This window comes from Uranotaenia lowii, chromosome 3 (genome assembly GCF_029784155.1).
Source record: "Uranotaenia lowii strain MFRU-FL chromosome 3, ASM2978415v1, whole genome shotgun sequence".
NCBI lineage: Eukaryota > Metazoa > Arthropoda > Insecta > Diptera > Culicidae > Uranotaenia > Uranotaenia lowii.
The window spans coordinates 166,890,360-166,914,647 of record NC_073693.1 but is presented as its reverse complement, the minus strand read 5'-3'; the positions used below and the strand labels follow the sequence as shown (position 1 = coordinate 166,914,647).

At 37.4% G+C, this 24,288-nt stretch overlaps 1 protein-coding gene and 2 long non-coding RNA genes across 5 annotated transcripts; 2 read left to right on the top strand and 1 right to left on the bottom strand.

The window, feature by feature from the left end:
• Positions 1–7,850: 7,850 nt before the first annotated feature.
• LOC129755254 (uncharacterized) lies at positions 7,851–11,243 on the top strand. 2 transcript variants are annotated; one of them, XR_008739219.1, is made up of 6 exons: positions 7,851–8,198; positions 8,276–8,567; positions 8,628–9,579; positions 9,649–10,048; positions 10,137–10,484; positions 10,624–11,243. It is a non-coding gene; the product is annotated as an uncharacterized LOC129755254 (long non-coding RNA). The 2 variants fall into 2 exon arrangements; XR_008739220.1 differs by having other exon boundaries at positions 9,649–10,052.
• A 3,616-nt stretch (positions 11,244–14,859) lies between these two features.
• LOC129758166 (uncharacterized) lies at positions 14,860–15,593 on the bottom strand. The gene is made up of 2 exons (XR_008739913.1): positions 15,346–15,593; positions 14,860–15,257 (listed from the first exon to the last, which is right to left on the bottom strand). It is a non-coding gene; the product is annotated as an uncharacterized LOC129758166 (long non-coding RNA).
• Positions 15,594–16,115: 522 nt separating this feature from the next.
• LOC129754018 (transmembrane 7 superfamily member 3-like) lies at positions 16,116–18,576 on the top strand. 2 transcript variants are annotated; one of them, XM_055749874.1, is made up of 3 exons: positions 16,116–16,381; positions 16,797–17,488; positions 17,987–18,184. In XM_055749874.1, exons 1-3 carry the CDS (start codon positions 16,222–16,224, stop codon positions 18,041–18,043), a joined length of 909 nt encoding a protein of 302 aa, XP_055605849.1. In that variant the 5' UTR covers positions 16,116–16,221; the 3' UTR covers positions 18,044–18,184. The 2 variants fall into 2 exon arrangements, with proteins under 2 accessions (XP_055605849.1, XP_055605848.1); XM_055749873.1 differs by having other exon boundaries at positions 16,122–16,381; positions 16,797–17,888; positions 17,987–18,576.
• Positions 18,577–24,288: the final 5,712 nt, after the last annotated feature.

The window sequence follows — 24,288 nt, the reverse complement described above, 5'->3', positions numbered from 1 at the left end:
GAAATATCACCGCTTCGTGGCATTCAGGGTCGCAGAAATCCTGGAGTTGACCAACCGGAACGAATGGAGATGGGTCCCGTCGAAGCAGAACCCTGCCGACGAAGCAACAAAGTGGGGATCAGGACCTTTCTTTAAAGTGACGAGCATCTGGTATAGTGGACCGGAATTCCTGAGACTGTCCGAGGATCGATGGCCAGTCAGTAAAGTGGTATCGACGACTGAAGAGGAACTACGGGCGTGTTATTCACATCATGATGTGCCCTTTTTCCAACCTGTTATTGACTATCGTCGCTTCTCAAAATGGTGCCGAATTCTACGAACACCAGCATACGTCCACCGTTACATTGCCAACAGACAATTGCCTCCTGAACGTCGCAACTTAGGCTGTCTTACGAGAGCAGAACTGCAGAAGGCTGAACGTTCTTTGTTTATGTTGGCCCAACGCGAAGCATATCCCGATGAAGTTGTAACCCTTAAAAGAAATCTAAAATTGCCGAAGAAGGATCAAATACGTATTGAAAAATCCAGTCGAATCTATCAGCTGACCCCGAGTATCGACGAGTACGGGGTTCTTCGTCTCGACGGAAGAATCGCTGCAGTAAAAGGTGTTAAGAAGGACGCAAAGTTCCCGGTGATACCTCCCAAGGAACACTGGATTACCTTTTTGTACATCGATGAATTGCATCGTAGATTTCATCACGCCAACAACGAGACCGTGGTTAATGAAGCACGGCAACGTATTCACGTACCAGCACTACGATCTTTGGTGAGAACAGTAGCGAAGAAATGTCAACAGTGCGCTGTTTACAAGGCTCGACCAGCTATTCCCAGGATGGCACCGCTACCGGTGGCCCGATTGTCGTCGCAAGTCCGTCCCTTTTCGAACGTAGGGCTGGACTACTTTGGTCCGTTAATGGTGCGAGTTGGAAGGAGTACCGTGAAAAGGTGGGTAGCTCTCTTCACGTGCCTTACGGTGAGAGCCGTCCATCTAGAACCTGTTCACAGCTTGACTACCGAATCCTGCATTGCTGCTATACGCCGATTCATCGGCCGAAGAGGTGCCCCAGCCGAAGTGCACAGTGACAATGGGACGAACTTCCAGGGTGCCGAGAAAATACTTCGTCAACAAATCAACTCCGGTGTTGAAGCCACATTCACGAATACTACCACAACGTGGCATTTCATTCCCCCGGCTGCTCCCCATATGGGTGGAGCTTGGGAAAGGATGGTCCGGTCCGTCAAGCAGGCGTTGTTGGAAGCATACCACGATAAACTGGACGACTAGAAACTGCAAACACTACTGGTTGAGGCCGAATCCATCGTCAATAGTAGACCGTTGACGTATTTGCCGTTAGACTCCGCGGAGAGTGAAGCGATTACCCCAAACCACTTCCTGCTGGGTAGTTCCGATGGAGTATGTCAGCCGATCGTTGAAACGGAATGCAGCAGCAAACTACTTAGCTACTCATGGAGTCAGCTTCAGAAGCAGTTGGATACGTTCTGGAAGAGGTGGACTCTTGAGTACCTGCCAACTCTGACGAAACGCACTAAGTGGTTCGGGGAGACGAAACCGATCGAAGCTGGAGCCCTAGTAGTACTGGTAGAGGGCAGTAGGCGAAATGGTTGGACCCGAGGTAGAGTCTTGCAGCTGATAACAAACCCGGATGGTAGATGTCGCCAAGCGTTAGTACAAACTCGAGATGGAGTATTTCGTCGACCGTTGTCTCGCCTAGCAGTCCTGGAGGTTGGAGATGGTTGCGGAACCGAGTCTACCGGATTCCACCGGGGGGAGGATGTTGCGGCAAGAGTGGAGAAAACCGAGTGCTGCCTGTAGCTGTCATCAGATTGACATTTCGATCTGGCAACATTGACCGTTGGAGCGGGGGCAGAGTGAAAATTTATCTTTGTTGAGAAAGTACCGTTATGTTAGTTTTGAGAAAAAGTACCACGCGACGCAACAGTAGGAAAAGTTTGTTGATTTAGTGCGGCATTAAGAGGTTTCCGGTTGTTTTAAAGTTAGAAGATTTGTGAACCTTTATTGTACCAGCTGGAGGGACAAGTAAGTTGTCTAGATGTAGATTAGAACTATTTCCTTTATTCATTTTGATTGTTCGCACAGATTCGTAGCCAGGACAAATTTAGATTTGCCTTTGATCGAGGTGTAAAGCCATTATTGTTGTAGTGAACATTTAGCGTTGCGGTGAGTACTAAATATTGGAATAACCCTGTAAAGCATTATAAATTAATTCTAAACCATAAAACAGGTTAGGCCAACGGCGAAAATTATAAAGTTGCTAGGTTTCGTTTGGCTTAGGGAGGTCAACTAAATGTAAGTTTAGCTTATCCATTTACATAACCTCATTCTGATGATTTTGTATTTTGTATTTTAGTCTTGAAGTTTTATTTCTATACACCAGTTTTGTATTGGTACAAATATACTGTCGGAACTCGACCCAATCCCCTGTTTTTACTGACCTACGGCAACACTATCAAAGCCATACGTGCTCTTTCAAATGGCAGCTCCCCCGAAATTCCTATGGTTAGCAGAACCAACTCTCTCTTAAACCAACTACTTATAGACCCCCTCCCATCAGTTTGCCCAAAATCTGGCCCTAAAATTAGAAACTGGAACGACCCAAAACCCAAAATTGACATGTCCCTTAAAAAACATATAAAAGCTGGCGATTCTTCCGCCATCGTCCTACCAAATTTCCTTAAACTAGTCCAAACTAAATACTATGCCCTTCCTCATATCTACAATGACGGCTCAAAAATAAATTGTGGTAAGGTCGGATGCGGTGTTTACGACGGAATATCCGACAGGAGCTTGGGGCTCCCCTCAAAGTGTACAGTCTTTAGTTCCGAAGCATTTGCTCTGTTAAATGCCGTTGAGAATTCGAACCGAAACTCTGTCATCTTTTCGGACTCGGCAAGTGTCTTGACCGCCTTAGCCGCTGGTAACTTGAAACATCCATGGATATACTCCATCTCCCAAATAGCCCCCCGCAAGAACATCACCATTTGTTGGATACCTGGTCACTCGGGCATTCCAGGTAATGAAGCTGCAGATCGTCTGGCCTCTATAGGCACTAGTCTACCACCCTTTACCAACTCCATTCCCCAATCTGATACCATACTCTACATCAAAGGCGCAATTAAAAATGCTTGGGATATCATGTGGGCATCAAATTCACAAGCCAAACTTCGGGAAGTGAAAAACACAACTGAGAAATGGCCCGACCGACCCTGCACCACCGAAAGAAGAGTCCTGACAAGAGTCCGTATAGGGCATACCCGGCTTACACACCTTCACCTTATAACTAAGGACAACCCACCAAATTGTCCCTCATGTAGAGTACCGATAACAATTAAACACATCCTCACTTCCTGTTCCCAATACCACCCTCATAGAATCTCCTGTTCCCTGTCTACATCCCTCCGTCAGATCCTCTCCTGCTGCCCCGAAGAAGAGAAAAAACTTATATACTTCCTGAAAAAAACAAATCTCTTCCATCAATTATAACTCCAGACACCCCTTGTTCCCCAACCCCCAAAAATAAAAAAATACAAAAAAAAAACAATACAAAAAAGAAAAACACGTTAAACGACCAACTTCGGGATGAATACCCGAATAGAAATGCACCGTGAAAAAACTATGAATTCCATATTCACAAACCATAAATTTCATGGTTTACACAATGATTATTATCGTCCTCGATACCGTGAATGCACATTGGAATTCATAGTTTTCGACCATACATTTCATCGTTTTGACAAAAATAACCATGAAAAAGGGGTATTGTTATGCAGCGTGACCATGAAAAAAATGGCGATTTCCCATACATTCGGAAGCTCAAAAATATGAAGTTCATGGGTAAAACACCTTCTACCTGTTCATAATAAAACCATGAAAATCCGTTTATTTCCATTGTTTTAACGAAGATGGAAATCAAAGTTTCTCTATGGTATATGATCATTGTTTTAACCGTAAAATTTCATGGTTTACAATGAATAATTAATATTTTAATTGATTGTCATTTTAGCTTAAGTTATAACTCTGTTCAAAGAATTTAATTCATGATTAGGTGCTTTATCAACTTGATAAACTTTTATTCCTTTTCTCGGGGATTTGAAAGTTTATCAAGTTAATAAAGCACAACTTATCATAAATAGAATTCTTTGAAAAGAGTTATAACCTAAGCTAACAATTACAATCAATTAAAATATTAATTATGAACTTTTATTTAAAAGCAGGACCCATCAGAAATACTATTCCTTATAAAAATAATAAATAGCTTTAGCAAACCAGGTAATTGAAAAAATGAATATAAAATAATGTTATTTTATTTTAAAATTCTTTGAAAAAAGTTGGTTAAAAAATATTGTTGCTTAAATTCATCCCATGAAATACCTTGACGGCGGTTTCGACTGCCGCCTGTTCAGCGTCACCTCCAACGATGAACATTAACAATCCATAGTCCGATTATTTCAGGCAGGTTGTGCTGGAAGATTCAGGCTCAGATGTTTTTTTTGGAATTTACCCGAAAAAAAGATTGTCGATGAGCGTCTCATAATTGTATTCGTCCTTTAATACACTTGGTGGAGGAAGAATCCGCTTGGTACTCGTTGGAGGCCCTACGGTAATCCTGTTTCCCCGTTTCAGATGTTAGAGCTGCAAGTAAAGGAGAAATTTTTGATACATTCAGATTCAGAAATGAGATTTGGATTTATGATTTCAGAGTTAGATTTTAGTCAAGCATTTATATGAAGATTCCTAATTCAAATTTGAATAACAAATTTCAGATTCAGATTTCAGTCAGATTTATATTAAATTCAGATTCAGGATCATGATCTCTCCAAGTTCAAAATATTTTTACTTGTTCAATTCGGAATAACATTCTTTAAAAAACATAACATTATGATTTTGTTTTTAAAATTCATAAATTTGATGAAAATATTACATTTGTCATTGAAATTCAGTCTTGGCAACGGAAATCGACTTACCAACTTTTTTGCGTCACCTTCAATTACGAAGATAGGTATGCCGGAAGAAACACTATCCAGCTGGTTGGATGAATGATTTCCTGCTGATGTAATAGCCAGCATAACACCACCCGAATAGAACAGAACCATGGTATCACATTCAATATCCAATGAATTCAAATGTGACCACGTACTTCATGGTTAAAAGTACATCCCAGCGTGAATAATTTAAGAATTTTAAACATTCCAAGTTTTGCGTGTACGGATAATTTGACGGCCGCGGTACTGTTTATTTTCCTCTCCACAATCGTCGGTCGGTAGTTTTTAGAAAAATTAATTCTAAGTGTTCTGAGGTGGACCCAATGGTAAGTTAAAAGCGAAATTAACAAGAAGCAACATTGTTTAATCGTTTATTTTTATCAATTTTAGCATAAAACAATCATCATCATGCATTGCGCGCGTGTGGATGTCGATAGAGCGGCTACGGGAAGCCGGAAAGTGAGAGACGGATCCAGGAAATAGCTGCAATCAATAAGTGTGAGTGAAGTGTTATTTTTTGATTATTAAATAAATGTGAATAAATCAATCCGTTCCAATAAAATAAAACTGAAAATGATGACAAAACCAAAAATAAATGCAAAAACCCCACCATGAGCAAATATTTTGTTTACAGCGGTTTAACAATGTAAATCATCGGATTTTCATGGTTTTACTATGAAAAATTGGAAGCTGTTACAACCATGAACTTTATATTTTTGGGCTTCTCAATGTATGGAAAATCGCCATTTTTTTCATGGTCACGCTGCATAACAATACCCCTTTTTCATGGTTATTTTCGTCAAAACGATGAAATGTATGGTCAAAAACTATAAATTCCAATGTGCATTCACGGTATCTACACACTTAATCTTTTCTCCTGTGGTCGGGAGGATTTCGTCCTGTATTTTCAACAGCTGAAATTACAGGACGATTTCAGGACAGAGAATCAGCTCAGGAAAACAACTGTCAAATGCACCTGTAGGTTCGAAACAGTTTTCTCCTGTAATTTGCAGGGAGTTCCGAAGTATTCCTGTAGGTTCGGAATGGTTTCCATTCGATATTTACATGAATTTCATATTTGTTTACACCAAAATAACAAAAGCTTTTTTTTAAACATTATTAAAATTTATTTACAATCAACAATACTTAACATTCCTTTTCCTTAATTAACACATAAACATCCTAGCTGCCTTTCCTGGTGGTTTGGTAATTTATGTTGGATTTACCTGCAAACAAAGAACAGTCAAATATCAGTTTTTCGTCGATTATAAATTGGATGAAAATACTAACCTGCCCCAGCACCATACCTTGCTGCTGATTCCACTGGATTTTACTTATCCGTCAGATTCTCAGCCTTGTTTTGTGTAGCATATCTCCAGCAATCAGCATAGCGGCTTCATCGGAAATCAACATATCCAACAGTCAGCAGCGGCTCCATCGGTGTCGGTATATTATTCTCTAACGGTCAATTCCTCGACCTGTTGGTTCCTACCGCCCGCCAAAATTTCAGCCACTCCCGCTTTCTAATCGAACGACTGTTAGTTTATTTCAAAAGGGAAAATTATACAGAACTTTATGCGTAAGATAGAAGAGGATGAACTATATAAAAAACGCGACAGAAAACTTTTGATAGCTGAAGTTTTCCCATGATACAGGACAATTGTTAGAGTGCCTGTGCATTCGTGAATATTATGTCCCACATTTCAGGAGAAATCAAGTGTCCCAAGATTCGGGAGGGTTCCCATACGAACTTCGAAGAAATTCAGCCATTACCCTGTGGTTCAGAGAGTCATTATCCCGAGGGGGAAATTTGCAATCTAAGTGTGTAGGACGATAATAATCATTGTGTAAACCATACAATGTATGGTTTGTGAACATGAAATTCATTGTTTTTTCATGGTTCAATTCTATTCGGGCAACTTGCTGTAAGTGACGCGTGATGCCGAAGTTCGCGGAATCGGAATCTGTTTGCATGCTGGCTGGGTCCGGGTGGCAAATTAACCAGCCTAATATTTTGTAAGATAAAAAAAAAACTTAGTTAGGCACCTGTTTACGGGTTTGACGGTTAAATAAAAATCCAAACAATCACCTGTAGGTATCTTTGCCCTTCATCGGCCTGTTGATGGGAATTCCGCTGGACGTCATCGTCGATGGGGACTGGGGAAAACACCGCCATTGCGGCATGTTCCTACAGCTTTTGTTACTGCTGCGGTTGAGCGGCACTTCCGGGGGAAATCTGCAATGATTGGTGCCGCTGCTTATCCGGATGGTCGGGACAGAAAGATCCCTCACGGGAGGGCCGTTCAGTGCCAGTTTTCCGCTGTTGGCGATATCGAAATCTCCGGATATGATCAAGGGTTGGTTGTTATGATGATCCACCTCGCCAAAGTAGGTCAGTTCCCAGTTTCTACTGGTACCTTCTGGGAGCGCAAACACTCGGTTTCGGTAAATTTTAAGAAATTCCGATTTATAATTTCTTTTTTGCGAAGATGGCGCGCGGTGAAAATAAATATCTACACGAAAAATCAAGAATGTGTAAAAGAAAGTAAAAATTTACCAACGTTCGTTTTTGGTTTGGATTTTAATTTTACCATGAAGTACACAGTAACAATAATATTCACAAGAAAATTACTGTAAAACCGTGCTTCTTTTATTTTCGACAACTCTGAATATTTTGAATTAACGATATGCTTTACGGTAACTTTGAAATTAATGGTAGTTTCAAAATAAAAAACCGTCAAAAAATATTTTAATATTACGATGAAGTTTATTGTTAAATCGAAAATCATTGTTTGGTTATATTAATACCATCCCGCATAATCAAATACCGTACACTGAATCTTCAATATCATTCAGTTCCGATTACCCTAATAGTGACTATCCGTTGTATCGTCCTTAAACAATCCAATTTTCAATACTATTTTATTCATAATGCGCCTTCGCTAGAAATGATCATTAAACTATTACTGGAAGATACAGTTTGTGATCTAAAAACGAATTAGTGGAATCCGATTTTTTGTCCTAGCTGTGTTTGCATAATTCGCAAACAAAAGAAAAAAATGGCGTGTTTGCGATTGCATCGATAATTTCTCGGTTGGAAAACTTCAATTTAGCCGGAAATTAGGACTGAAAGAACAAATATTTGCACCGGAAAAACAGTGAAATTGGTTCTGACGGTGAGTTTCATATTTCATTTTGTAATGCATTCTAAGATAAACTAGAACTAATCAAAACAAAAATTATATTTTTTTAGGAGGTGGAAAAACCATTCAGGCGGCTGCTCAATCAACAGAAAAGCGGTAGTGAAAATTAAACCGTGCCTTCTATACCTCAATTTCGGAGGAATGACAACATCATCCACCTTGGCCGATGCGCTGTCCAATGTAGTCGTGCTGGACGAGTTGCCGTTGCCGACTCGACAAGCTTCCATCGAAGCGGAGCCTTGTTCCGTTCTGTTTCAGACCAGTTTTGAAACTACAATTTCGAGGATCGCAGAGTTCGTAACCGGAATTGTAAATTCATCAAGAACGTCGAACTCTAATTTGGTAAGATTTTTTAAAATCTCAGTTCTCAAAGTTTGCTAAACAAAAATTTATTACTTCCAGAATCAACTTTGGACGAAGGAAAAAAAGATGCCTTTATGTATGCACCTGGCGGTGCTGCTCCCGAGCAAAACGCTGTCAAAATCAAACGACCAACCTAAACGGCTGAAAAGGTAAACAAACGTATTTTGTACTCCCAGCGGAAGGCAGTCGAAACCTTTTCCGGGGAAGTTGAAATTCTGACTCCCGGTAAATTTACGAATCGCGTTTGAGAACGATAACAGTACCTACTAGCGAATAGCCCAATTCCTCAAATTAATGTTCGTGGGCAATCAGAATGAACCAACGAGAAAATCATCAGCTTATCTGGAGGTGGTGCTGTTTTTTAGTGATATGCGAATTCCCTTATTCCTTGCAAGTGGCTGCTGTCCAGCGCCCAAGTGATCGATCCCCAGGCGTATCTGATTCGTATCACCATTCAGAAGGACCACGTGAAGTACATCAACGAATTTTCCCGGCGGAATGCGAAAAGTACCTATTAGGCTGACTTTTGGAACGCTGACCAGAATCAGGACTGCCGAGTGGCTGGAAAATCCACACATCATTGACAATAGCCAGGTTTGCATGAAAATAATGTTTCAAGATGAGTTGAAATTTCATCTTTGGAAGCCGTGACAATTCAAGGTATATTCCGAGTCTTAGACGGATAATTCTTTCCTTTTGCCCAATCATACTTGGTGGCTTGCTTGCCTTTTTTCCTTTAAATCCGCTGCTCAAAAAATGTCAGGAACCTTTGCAGAAAACAGACATCTGGGCCCAGAGAAGGCGAGCAAAACTAATTTTTGTTACACGACGTGAAAAGGAACAGTTTTTGAATAACATGACCGAGTACTACCAACGGAAAGACTACTCCGAGGGCAAGGGATGCATATTTCGAATGTTTACGGATGCTTCACATCACGCCGGAGAGGATTTCTAAGAAAAGCCGGTTAATGGTCACCTTGCAGAAATGTTGGTAAATACTAATTTTTTTTATTGTATGATAAAATCACTGACCATAATTAAAGCATGTTTTTTTTTCTAGACGAAGTTTACTGTTGCTCACAGTCTGGTCAAGATTATCTAACGGACTTCAATCTGTACTACCATGTGCTGGAAAAAAAAGAACGGCCGAGGAATGCTCGGTACAATTTATAAGTTTTCCATTTAGGATACGGAGGAAATTCAACCCAGTTAATGCAACAGGACGTCAAAGTTCATTCGTATCTTACAGCGAAGAAAAACATGCCAGTTATGACCATTGCTTTCGGAATAAGTATTGATAAACCGGATGTGCGATTTGTTACTCTTCATGAGCAAAAGAAAGAAAACTCTTACCAGAAGAATGGTCTTTCCGGGCAAGATGCAAACGAGTCCGACTTCGATGTCCCAGGAGGCTTTTCCAATGTTTACTCGATATTGAAATACTGCATCAATTGGAAAATGTAAGTATGTATTCGAATTTTCTAAGCTTAAAAAAATGACTCCAATTCTATTTGTCTTCATCTTTGGTTGTCTTCTGATTACTTTCAGCTTGTCACTTTGCGGATGTTTGTGACGATAGTCGTCAACTGTGTAATTAATCCTTTACCGAGATGTGGATTATTTGCTGAACGAAAAATCAGCACCCGTTACCAGGCTGTGGTTGTTATTCTGTCTCGCGTTTAATACAAATACAGCTCATAAAAAATACAAATTATTACGACTGCCCTGACGACTCCGAAAAGAAACGACTGAGTATTCAGCAAAACTGAAAAACTACTTGAAAAGAAGAACTGATCAATGAAATCATGCTGTAAAAGAAGATACATTAAGATAACCAGGATGTTCTGTTTGCTCTAAATGGAAAGCAAAGAATGAAATTATATCAGGCGATGAGTGGTGAGTATTACAAATATTCCCTTAAGTCAAAATTTTATATTAAAATGTTTAGAATATTCATTGGGTGCTCCCCATGCTGAAAATCCAGCCTTTATTAAATCCTGCCATGTTTCCATATAAAACTCATTTTATTCTACAGATCGTTTACCAAGCCCTTACTGCCCTTACTACCCTTACTACTGGATTTGTTGGTGTGCTGATAATTAGCGTTAACAAAATGAAGACGGGCTCGATCCAGAAAATAATTAATGAAATTCGCAAAAGACTTCTATGAGCCGTTGCAAAGAAGCGGTTCAGTACTCGGTGTGTGATGTAGCAGCACATAGATTGTGTGTTGGACAAGTCGTGCTTAAAGGAATGGCAGCCGAAGTTGGTGGCTTTGATGTGGGAGATGGTTTATCCACAGGTTTATCTGTTCGATAACAATGAGTCGGTTATCAAAATTTACATGAATGCATTGGCTAGTATCTAGGACCGAAGGATTTGCAGAACGCGCACATGCGCATATTTGGTTGAAAATAACGGATATTTCCACAGATTAAAGTTTGAGGTGCCTACTCGGTGAAAGTACTGATTTGTGATAAAACATCGATTTTCATAGTTTTACAGATAGAGAAATCTAGACACTACATTCAGTAATAATTCTAGTATTGTACTCAGTAATGTATTCCGAGGACTGCCAGTGTAAAATTGTTATGTTTTTGGTGATACGATTGATATAATTTGTTGATTAAGCAAAAATCTAATGTAATTATTCGAAACCCATATGAGAATAAAGTATATTATTTTAAACAAATTAAATCATAAATAATCTTCTGATTTTCATTTCAATAGTTTTCATTTTAATAATTGTATCTAAAAGACACGATATATTGTATCGTTATTTTATTTATGATAAAACCATTAGGTGAAGATTCCACGTATGATACAACTCGCTCGGAGCGAGAAGAAAAAAGCAAAAAAAATGAATGGTTACTCTACTTAACGACCCGTTCGCTGAATCGTAAAGTGCGTCCAAACGATTCCATGTCATGGAAAAAAGACTACCTTAATCGTACATGAATAATCCAAAACTATAAAGCTAATCTTTCGTGTGTCATGGGAAGAAGATAATGGAAATCGTAATTGTATAATACCGATTCATGCGGGATCCCGCATGATCAAATATGATACGCTGAATCTTAAGTATTATTTCGTTCTGATTACCTGAATAGTAACGTTTCACATTGTGTTTTGGCTAAATGTGCCTTCGCTAATATGGATAAAATATCATTTCGGAAAGATACGGTTAATACTTTAAGGAAATTGATTATTTTTGCAACACGTCGATATGATAAAAAAATATTCAGGAAAGATAAGATTAATCATTTTGGAAATAAAAGATTTTTTTTGCAACGCGCATCGTATTTTCTGCTGTTACGTCAACAAACATGACCACATTTTCACCAATTTTTTTCCTGTTCCGGAATTGTGGGAGCTAGCGTACGGAACCTCCGAAGACTACGCGGAAGCCGCCGGGGATGACGATAGGTGCAAGTGATGAAGGTAAAATAAAAATCTTTTTATTTAGAGGGAAATATATTAGTTGAATCCATTCTCTCCCACCAATAGAATTCGGCAAAGAAGGAATACCGGAAGCTGTGTGGCAAGCTGAATTCAGACCAAGCACAGCTTATGGAACATTTAGAAGGCGAAACGGTGAACATCTGGAGAATGCTTGCAATTTCAGGCGAAGACGATGGAACCACGGCTGCAGGTGACCTCAAGACAAAACCGGCAAAAGTTCAGAGGAGGAAGACGTTCGCGGACTTATAGGCGAAAGTTACAATGTGGACAATCCAACAATCCGGTTTATCTACCTCCGCCACCATATAAACATCAGGAGCAGTAGCACACGCAATCATCGCATATTAAAGGATTTTTATTTAAAAAAGGTGATAATTGTTTAGTAAAAGTTTAGTGAGTGTAAAATAATATGAAAAATAAAAGTGTATAAAGCTTATTTTGGATATTAATTTTTATCTTTTTATCAATACAACAAGATATGTTGTATCGTTCTTTTTCTTATGAGACGATCATTCACTAAAGATTCCACGTATGATCCAACTCGCTTCAGAACGAGTAGAAAAAAGCAAAAAAAATGAATGGTTACTCTACTTAACGACCCGTTCGCTGTATCGTAAAGTGCGTCCAAACGATTCCATTTCATGGAAAAAAGACTACCCTTATCGTACATTAATAATCCAAAACTATAAAGCTAATCTTTCGTGTGTCTTAGGAAGAAGATAATGGAAATCGTTACTGTATAATACTGATTCATGCGGGATGGTCCTTCCCGCATAGCAAAGTATGATACACTTAAACGTCCGTATTATTCCATTCTGATAACATTAATAGTAACGTGTCAAATTGCATCTTGGCCAACCCCCTGGCAACTTGACGTTTCCGATACAAATCGCGTGTGCCAGTTTTTTCTGGTTCTCTGGTTCTGTCAAATTGAAAATCAAGCGACTTAACATGTCGGAAGGACGCATATTGAAATATATTCTCTTTCAATTGATTCAACAAATGAAAAAATGATTCGAATTTAAAAATTTAAGCTCAGTTATATGTAAAACGATCTGTTTTCAAAAGTTTAGTCGATGCAATCAACTCACAGACGTAAATCTGTGTATCATTTATTAGGTCTAAAACTACTGGACTAATCCAAATAAACCACAAATATACGGCAGTTTTTTGGAACAAGTATCCCTTCCACCGAAACAATTGTGGACAATCGTACACAATAAATGTAAAACAAAACATCACCACAACAATCATCGAATGATTTTCATAAACTGCGATACATATGGAAATTTTAGAATGGCAAAACTTTCACATTATAGCAGAACATTTCCTGTTTTATGGAAAAACTGTTCCTATACAATAAATAAATAGGTAGAATATTGAATGTGTATAATAACTTCGGTTGAATCTCTTTTTCATTCATTCGAAAGTTATGAATTTGCCTGATTCGCACCACATTTGATGATGTGCCCTTTCCACACGCATGGCTCGAAAAGTATGTAAACAAGCGGTACACATGCGACATCTGCGATTTTGAATCAGGCACACGAAGCTCGCCAGAACTGTCAAGTTGCCAGGGGGTTGATCTTGGCTCAATGTGTCTTTGCTAGAACGGAAAAATATTATTTCCGAAAGATACGATTGATATTCTTAAAATCAAAAAGATAATTTTTGCAACGCGATAAAACGATAACGAATTATTTTTGAAAGATTCAATAAATGGTGAAAAAAACAAATTGAGTATTTTTGCAACACGCCATCAATTTTGCTGCTGCCATTCCAAAACACGTGGCTGAGTTTGCCTGGGTTGTGAAAAAAATCTTCCGCGGCTTAGTTCGGGACAATTTTCAAGGAGTCGGAACGTTCGGAGATTGCACCTACTCTGATGGTAATGGTGAGTACCTTACTTGAAGTAATCTTAATCGAAAAAGGATGCCTATTAAAAAATATTTTTCCTTCCAGGAGCTGTAAGGCAATTTTAGGCGGCTTCAGACGAGGGCGCAAAATCGCAAACGAATCCGACGGGAGCGCCGAAGGATAATGAGATGGAAACGGTTTCAATATTGTGGCCACTACAGGTAACACCAACCCTCCCGATCTACATCCTCGGCACCATCTCAGCATCTCGGGAACATACTGCCTCAATGGAACCGCTTATAAAGTGTACGTTTTTAGTGTAGTGTGATTGTGTAGAGGTTCATTAATCTTATGTTTTAAAGAATTTTTTTTTAAATGTGTTATAATTAAATGTTGAATAAACAAACTTTAGTAACTCTAACTTATATTTATTTTTTACTAATCTTATTATTAATAATTGAAGATACATCGTATCATCCTCATTTTATGGGTAGATCATTAACAAAAGATAACATGTAAGATCCAACCAGTTCGTTGCATTTGAATCGTTGTTGAATCATAACTCTACTTAACAACCCGTTCACTGTATCGTACACGCAGAAAAATATATTTTAAAAATAATAAGATTTCGGCCAAAAATAATAAAAGTTTTGGTTGGGAAAAAGCACAAATATATTTTTGATAACACTGACAAAAAATATCGATTCGATTTAAACTTATCGTTTCATTGAAACTAAAATACACCTTTTTTAAAAATGAATCGAAATTTCTGTCAAAACAATAAAACGAAATTGAGTTGAGAACTACAAAATTTTTTTGTATTGGAAAAATAAATCATTGATGGGCTCAAAATAATTAAACTTTGTGCTGAAAATATTTTTTTTTTTCAAATTTAATAACCATGATTTGAATAATTTGAATTTTCGGATCTAATAGTTTAATTTCTCTGCGGTTTAATCAAGAAAACATTAAATTATATTCTTTATTCACATATTTCTTCTACTAACACCAATGTCAATTGAAATTACCTACCATTCCGGTTGGCATTGGGGACGACCATTCCGTTGATAAGGATAAAAATGCGTATGTCTGGTTTGCTTCCCAAATGCAGGTTAAAGTGCCCGTCTCGCATTCCTTAATTACCCTCAGCTTCCGGATACTGGTAGTACACCGCCATCTCCGACTGCTACATATCAGTTTTCCATAACCGTGAGTAGGCACGATGGCAAGCTTCGACTTTGCCGGAATGATGTCCTACCTGGATGGTCTTTCTTGGTTCTATTTCGGATGGGTGGCCCCAGTACCATGTCCATGGTTATCGATTCCGCCTGTTCTGATAAGACCTAAGCACTGAAAGGAGAGCAGAAATAACACCGGTTTAAAAAAAATTACACGATGTTTATCAGCTGGAAAATGTATTTTTCTGGGACTTACACACCTTCTTGGAAAAGCAAAATGCCGGAGCCACGAAACGAGAGTACTATACTTGCTAAAGGAAGAACGACAGACAGTTCTGTGTTCTGATGCTAAAAATTTTAATCACTTTTTTTTTCTTTTTTCGACTTATCGTTTTTCAACAACACGATTATCGAATAGACCCAATATTAGTTTCTAAATAAACCAAATTTTAATTGCATACAGTAAAATATGAGTGTATAAAAATAACAAAATTTCTCTTTTATCCGTAATCGAATTTATTGTGAAAGCCATTCAATTATCCGCTTTTTAAATACAAAATTAAATAACAAAACGTTTTGTAGAAACCAACCCCCTTTCTTTTTCTGCGTGTAAAGTGTGTCCAAACGATACCCAAAACGATTCATATAATCATCCTTGAATAATCTGATAACTATTAGGGTAATCTTTTGGGTGTCTCAGGAGAAAGATTACAGTAATAGTCATTTTATGGTACTGATTTATGCGGGTTGCTATTCGGGTAAGCCACAAAGATGCTTTAAAATCCCTCGAGAAAAAAAAAATAAAAAAATTTTTATCTAAAACATCTGGCATCCCTGGACTCCCTTTTTCGTCAAGGGGCTGAAAGAGAAGGAAATTGCCGAACTGACATTTCAGTACCGCACTGACGTTTTGGTTCCAAAATGCCATTGAAATCAAAGGGGAACTGACGTTCTGGTTCCAAAAAGTCGGTACGGTCCGTTTGTATATGTGATTTGACAGTTGCTTCAGTCCTTTGTTTTTCGTAAACACTTCAGAATAATCAGTCCGATCCGGGATGTTTTGTTTGTGATTTTTTTTTAAGTTCGTTCGTCCGTTTTCCTTTTTTTCAAAAAAAAGTGGTTAAACTTGCAGTAAAATGCAAGAGTTCAAGAATCTTTGTTTTGTAGGCGGCCTGATAGTTAGCTGCCTATGGATGCTGGTTGCCGGACACAGTTTTTCGAAGAATATGCCTGGAAATGATACAACAACTGGTTACCCGGTGAACTTAGCGGTCGTCGAAGACCTTCCGGAACTAGGTATTTTTGGTTTCACCTTATTCCTTTCCTGTCTGAAACAAAATTGAGGAGATGAGTAACATGAGAGTATACAAATCCCGAGAAAAAATAAACAAACCTAATTTAACAGGGTCATCTCGAAACAAAAATTGATTATATAAAGCAAATAGGAGCGTCCTGTGAATTCAGATAAAAGTTACCGCAAACTTAAAATGGAGGTAATATTGGAAGAAATAACTTATTGCTTCAACAAGCATAGACAAATTTAAGCTTTCATGCAAATCGTTCCTTTTAAATAATCATCATCATGGTCAATCATATTCTGTCACTTTCAATACTTTTTTTTACATTTCATTTTAACTGTTGTTGTAAAAAAGGATTTCCGTTAATATTTATACACCTATACATTAAATTAATATTACCAATTTCGTTTCAGGCTTCAGAGTGGTTCAACTGACTGTGCCTAAAAAAATTAAAATGAATGATATAAACGACTACAGGGAGATAGTGCTCCCGGCGTATTCCCGGACAAACATTCAGCTGACCAATATGTCGCGCAATGGGAAAGACGTTGGATTTTCTCTGATACAGCTTCACGCCTACGAGTACGATGTAACGCTGAGCTACACGAAAACCGTTATCAAGGGTCAGCATTTGAGTGGAACGAATGTCGGATTGATTCTGTACGAAGACGGCGATTTGTATGCTTTCAATTTCAATCCACACGAAAATGTGATGGTGGCTCTAGTTATGTTGCTTTACAACAAAACCGCTCCAATACCCGGAGGCTGCAATCTTGAATTCCCGGTTGAAATTTCCCCAATCATGAATTTGACCCTGCGAGATACCACTATCGAAGTTGTAACACCACCGGCCGGTCTTGCGAGGCGCTATTCTGATCAATGTGGCAAGCTGAAGCTAGTTTATGAATCTTATTACCTGTCCATGCCATCATATGATTTTTCGCAACGTACTTATTTTGCCTACATTATCAAATTGATCAGTTATGCAAGTGCTAAAGCTTCCGGTCGCATCAATAACTTAAGCTCAACTGATCCTAGTATAAAGCGAGTATACAACCTACAAGTTGGCCGTGGAATGGTTTTTGTGACACTCGCGATTGATCCGGTAAATCTCGGATTTTCGGCCTACGTGCCGATTCACACCTATTCATGTAGTCCATTTACGAATGTTGCAGAGTGCTATGAGTTTAATGTTCCGCTCAGAATCGTTGGAGTAATTGTTACTATAATTTTCCTAGCAGAAATAGTAATCGGGTTTCTTCCTCTGCCATGCAAAGCTTTTGTTTGTGGAGTAATTGTCGGACTCCTGGGAACAGTGAAAGTGTTAGAGTATTGCAATGTTGTCGGAATGAATAATCCCGAGATTATTGGATGTTTGGTACTTGGAGCGATAGCAGGAGCTATCGTATTTATATTATTATCAGTTTTCTGTCCTATAGTTTGTATCATCGTTTGCAACATAATGAGCGGTTACCTTCTTGTTTCTGTAATTTTCTTTGCAATAAGTGAGTTTAAATTTTAATTTCAATCGATGTTATCATTGTAGTAGCTTTTAAGTCCTTCTAATCTAACTAAAGTATTATATGTTATATTTCTCTTCCAGGTGGACATGTTTCAATCAGCATTGCGTTCGTTGTCTGCACCGCCGTTTTTGGGTTGATTTTTAGCTCGTTCCAATTCTTCCTTTACGCTAATGCAATTTTGTTCGGAGCAACGGCCCTATTCTACGGGGTTAACGTTGTGTTCAGCGCTAGGATGCACTATTCGGTTTGGCATCAAGTGCGAGGCTTATTTGCGCCCGGCAACGACCACGCACTATCAGACCCGACACTGGACACCAACGAACTGATGGCCATTGCCAGTTTCTGTATATTGTTAACCATCTGCATCTACTTGCGTGTTCGCTGTAAGCTCTGCGAGAACCAGGTTGTGAGATCCAACATGGATCTTTCCTGTTGCCGCAGGGTCTCAGCAAGCAATGTAGCATTTCTGACTGATGACAGCTTTGCGTACGAAGCCGTTTCCAATGCACCGACAATCGATAGACAGGCGAGCAGTGACGATGAAGTGTTCGAGCCTTCCGATTCCAATCCAAGAACTGTCAAATAAAGCAGATATTCCGTGACAGTAAATAATTGAAACATATTCAAACATAATTACAAGTTTCGTATGGTTGCGTGTCTCTGAAACTTGTAGCGTACGAGACCAAATACGATGATATACCAAAATGAAAACCCTGAACATCAGTGTATTTTTTTTTTAAAGGCTTGTACAGATTTCCATCATGAATGAAAGAAATGTCCTTCCAAGTGACTTAAGATGTGAATGAATATGACAGCAGACGATCAAGCGTCTAACCCAGTGATGGTCAAACTGCGTTCTTGGAGGGTATCCGTCGGCTATTTCATATATGTAACTACCTATTTATGATTTGAAGAAAAAAATGTTTGGAAGTTGACAAGGTTAATAATAATAACTTAGAATAAAGAATACTCTGATTTTTCATCAATTTAATTTTGAACTGTGGTTAACATTTCGATCCTGACTGTTGATCCCGTGCTAATGTCATCAGGAATATGTTTTAACTTTTTTGAGAAACGCTGTTTCTATCTATTACATGGACTCGGTAGGCTGTGGCCGTCGATGACGGACGTGTTTTACTTTTAAAGAAAATTTTAGAGACCGTTCAAATTCAAGTTCAAACATTATTAAATTTTTGCTGAAGCTAATTTCAAGTCAAATCGGGGATAAAACCTTCGGAGCTATTCATTGATGTTTGGTATCCAGAAAACGTTAAAGCTAAGTATTCTAATTTTGTTTTATAATAAGTAAAATAATAAAATTGTAAATTTTACCTAAATACTACAATGTTGTCAATGTGAAAAATTATTCACAAATATTCGTGTCACATTAATAATGGCGCAAAAAAACATTTCGTAATTTTTATAGAATAATTTTAAATGTTTTCAAACCAATCGTTATTTCACAAATTCAAAATATAAATTTAATCAGTTCTATTATTAAATTGGTTCCTTTTTTGGTTTAAAAATGTTTTTCTTATTCTTGTTTCAAACCTAAACTTGGATTAACTTATTCAATAGCTTGTTTAGAATTTCTTAATTTCCCATCAATTTTTTCTTAATCAAATGTCCAAAACTTTAAAGGGATCGTTATTCATGTATATCATGATTAAATCATAAACAAGACACAAGTTAATTCTTAATGTTTCTAATCAAATGAGGGAAGTCGATACATGAATCTTTTAATTAAAATTGCTAAAAATAATTAACATAGTTTTTACATGTGATACCATTCTCTCCATTTCTCTTTAAAAAAAAGGTAGAACGTTCTATTTGGGATAGATTTCTCCAATGGTTCAATTCACTTTTTTTCAATCTCTTCAATTTCTGAATTTTTCTCCAAAATATTTGAACTTTTACAATTTCCATACGTTTTCAAATTCCTACATAAATATGATTTAGAACATCAGATCGAATATCATTTCGAACTTTAAAATATGTGAGCAGCAACTATTATAGATACATATAAAGATGGAAATCAAGTTTAAACGATTGACTTCGAATGTGTTTTAGTCATAATCTCCATTCAAAATTGTTGTTTCTTTTTTCGCTCAAATGTTTTAATAAATAAAAAATATATTTCAGGAGAAAAAAATTGCTGATAGCCTCTGCTGAACACAAGTCAAAAGTGTTTCCAAATTATTTCCTTTCCCCCCACATTCCCAACAAATTTTTTTGCAAGGATGCAGAGGTGACCTCGGTCCTTAAGCACAAAGTTGTTCTTTCATCCCTTTCTAATTTTTTCTTACCTATCCATTGACTACTAGGACGTGGCCGGCGCCGTTATTGATGTTCAAAAAAAGAGCATCAGTTTTGTGCATTGTGAATGTGTAGCCAATCCCAGGTTCCGTTCATTTGACCTCTGAACAAAATTGATGGCCTCGGTCAATCACGGAGTAGAAACCATTGGTGATGTGGAACACGTTCTACTGAGCCACGCCTGCGATCTTGGAATCCGAAATGTATTGACTCGTATTTAAACCAAATTTAGAAATCGATCACGGAGTATACTAGAATACTTTTAAATTCTTTATCAATACATCTTAAGGTGCATTTCGGGTCCAATGATTCAAGGTGGATGTGAGTAGTCAATCAAGCTAAGCTAAGCTAAGCTAAACGCTGTTTCTATCTATTACATGCACGCAATTGGTAATTTTTACAATTTATCTTATCTTCATGATGTATAGTCATTTATGTTTGTTGCGCAAAAATGCCATGCTGTTTTGTCAAAAATCAGGACAACATGAAGCAAAAATCAGCATTTTTCAGAACACCACAAATTCTGCTTGAATTGCATAACAAGGAAGAATGACCTTTATGGGTTAAATTCCTATAAAAAAGGAAAAAAAATTAAATTGCATTAATAATGACGAAATACAGGTACCGTAAACGCCTCAATTTATGCACTGAGGCGAGCAGAATCTTGTAAGATGCAACAAAATGCAAATCAAAGAGACACCTTTTAAATCTCGTCTCCATATGCTCGCATAAGATTATTTTGCATCACGCATTTGTCAACATTAAAATTTCAATCATCCAAACATATATTTTTATGATTTTCAGCTAGTCGAATATTTTGTAGTGTTTTTTGTATGTATGTATGTTGGTAATTCACCATGGGTGCACGGATTCACCGCAGTTTCTGCCAAAGTATGGGTTCACATCAAGGCTGATAAATTTCAGTCAATTTCGTTTGACCCGACCAACGTCTAGTAGTCAATGTAATCGAAAGAATATCAAAGTCATCTACGAGTTGAATGACCAAGCTACAATGTCGGTCAGGCAGCAATGTCAATATTCAATGACATTTTTGCACTCCACTCGCACCACACATACGATCATCTTTCGATTTCATTTTCTGGCTGTTATGGGAGTGATTTTACGCTATAAGTTGCGCAACAGTTGAAAAAATGTAGCTGTTGGCCGTAAGAAGAAAAAAGTCGTAGCAAGCATGATGTCGTTCATTCAACTTGGTCATGACATTGTGAGCACATGTCGCTGACCAAAAATCAGTATCGCATGACATAGATATGCAAAGCAGTATCAAAGTCGGCTGACATTGGCTGTCTGACACTGATAATTTGCAGCTGTGGTTCACATGCATTCCTTAGATTATTAGGTTCGACAAATCTCCAATGCAGCGCGCCACCATACCCGGACCCCATGGCTTCGTATGAACTGTTATGTGGTGAATGTATTGCGTGTGTGTTGATGTAGGTATATTTTGGAAGAACGAATCAATCAGGTGGGCTAGTTTACTTACAGGTATTCCGGCATCCGTGTATATACCTGGCCAGCTGGCAACTGATTGAACATTCCAATTATATAGTCAGTTATATAATGAAACACATCTTACCTGTCGGCCCCCGCTTATGGGATTCGAACCCAAAAGTTTTTCTTGCCGATACCGGGAATCGAACCCAGTACGCCTGGCGTACCAATACCAGACTCGCGCCAGCCTATCCACTAGACCACATCGGCGCTGAATATTTTGTAGTGTTTTTTACCCCTAAATGTATGCAGCATCTTTATTTTCAGAAAAGATATAAAAATTAGTTTCAACGGAAATGTAAATTTATGTGAAATTGGACGCACAGAAGTAAAGAATCTTTTTTGACATAAATTTAGATCGTTGCAGAAATCACATTGCGTTCAAATTATTGTTATAAGCATTCTTTTGGGAAATGTCATCTTCCATGTTCAAAAAGATAGAGGTGATACTTGTTTTAAACAAGATTTATTTCAACAACGTTACACTATCATTTTAGGGAAGAATGCCACGAAGTGGTAAATTCCTGGCAAAAAAAGAATCACACTATTATTTATAGTTCATTGTTCATTGAATTTATGTTAGGAAATAATTATTGTTTATAAACAAAGTATTTGTAATTTCTCTTTTAGTTTTGGTTTTTTCTAATTTGTCTTTTAAAAACAAATCGATACTTTTCATTAGCAAAATCGTGTCACTATACTAAAATCTGTTCAATTAAACGCCTGAATTTACACACTCTATTATACGAATGATTAAAAAATGTTCCATATATTTCACTGTTGACCTCATACGCCTGTATATAGATAATGGATTTTTTTTGGATGAGAATTGTTTTTGAGAATCAAACTTTTTAGAAAAATACTGGTGCAGTTGGTAATTGTAAAAAAAAATTACACAAAAAGGATTATAGGAACAAATGCTGAAGATAAAATAAACGTAAATAACTTGGTAATGAATCATGATCCTACATTTGTTCTTAAGGCATACTTGAAGTCTTTCGATCAGTTCATCAGACCTGAACTTTATGTGTACATTGATTTACGCACATTAAACTTTTCAGGTATCAGATTATATTCATTCTACGTTCAATTGAAAACATAAAAACAGATTCTATGATCTGTCCAACTCTAGAAAAACATATGATTATCAAATTAAATCGTGCTGCGTGAAAAATCATTTTGAACTTGACCAAGAAACTATAAATTCACGTTCTGTATTATTTTTTCCTTTCAATGGCGTACTTTATATTAATCTTGGTGTTTTTTTGTTTTTAACATTTTGCTACATAAATAACTAGTTCAACTGAAATATTTTTTTTGAATTACTCGTTATTAACCAACTGTTAAATGTTTGGAAAGATTTTGCATGGGCAAAAACTGGGAAATTGGAAATAATTGTAGAGTTCGGCTGTTCATGGATAAAATATGAATTGTAGTTCTCTGTGATTGTAGTAAGAATCAGCATCTCATACTGAATGAATCAAGTTTCTTTTTACTCAAGATATCGACGTCTATATTCAGGCGTTTAGAGACATAGGGTTAAATGAAATATTTCTGAGTTGAAAGTAATGTATAAAACAAGGCGTTTTTTTGTTATGGTTTTTGTTTGCGTAACGTTTAGTAATGACGGTATTATCTGAAACCGAACATTATTATTGGTTCAATTATTTTATTACAAATTTGTTCGATATCCTGATGATTTAACTATCAATTCAATTACAGTTTAGATATTTTTTTGAAAATCAGGACAATTCAGTACATTTAAAGAGTTTTATTCAGAAATCAAAACAAATCAGGACAATTTAAAAAAAAATTAGGACGGTTTTTCGAAAACCAGGACAAATTCTGATTTATCAGGACACCTGACAACTCTGTGTTGCATAATACTCCATTTTTCGGTGCTAAGTGGGAGAAAAGAAGAAGAAAACGTCAATTTCCGCATACAATAATGTCTCACACCAATACCAAGCTGATTGTCAAGGTTGCGTGTAATATGCTTGTTTTGTCGAATCCAGGCGGGTTTTTAACGTCGATGGCAAACGTATTATTAACCGTCATACCGACGACACATCACTGTTGGTTTTTCGTCAATGACGTTTCGTTTCTGAGATTATCCCCATCTACAAAAGGATAAACTGCACCATTAGGATTGTAAAGTGATCGTAATAATTATGTGGTGAGGATTCTTTTGGAACAGGAGTTGTTTCATTCATCGAGTGTCCAATTCGTAAGAAAAATGATGAATGGGATTTCCGCAATGGATGCGCCAATGTGTTTCAAAATAAGATTGCTAAAATTTTGAAACCGATGTTTCACAGTTGATATAATTTGACTGAAATTTCAGAATTCAGATTCCAAATACAGATATCAAAATAAAGAGTGGAGAATTCTGAACTCGAAATTCTGTTTTAGGAATAGAAATTAGATTTAAGATGGAAAGATTCATGAGGGGATTCCTTTTCGTAACAAGAAATGGTTAATTGGTTTTAGAACAGAAATTGGTCCTTCTAAAATATCATTGAACACAGCAAATGAAGATAAACCGATCCCTTAA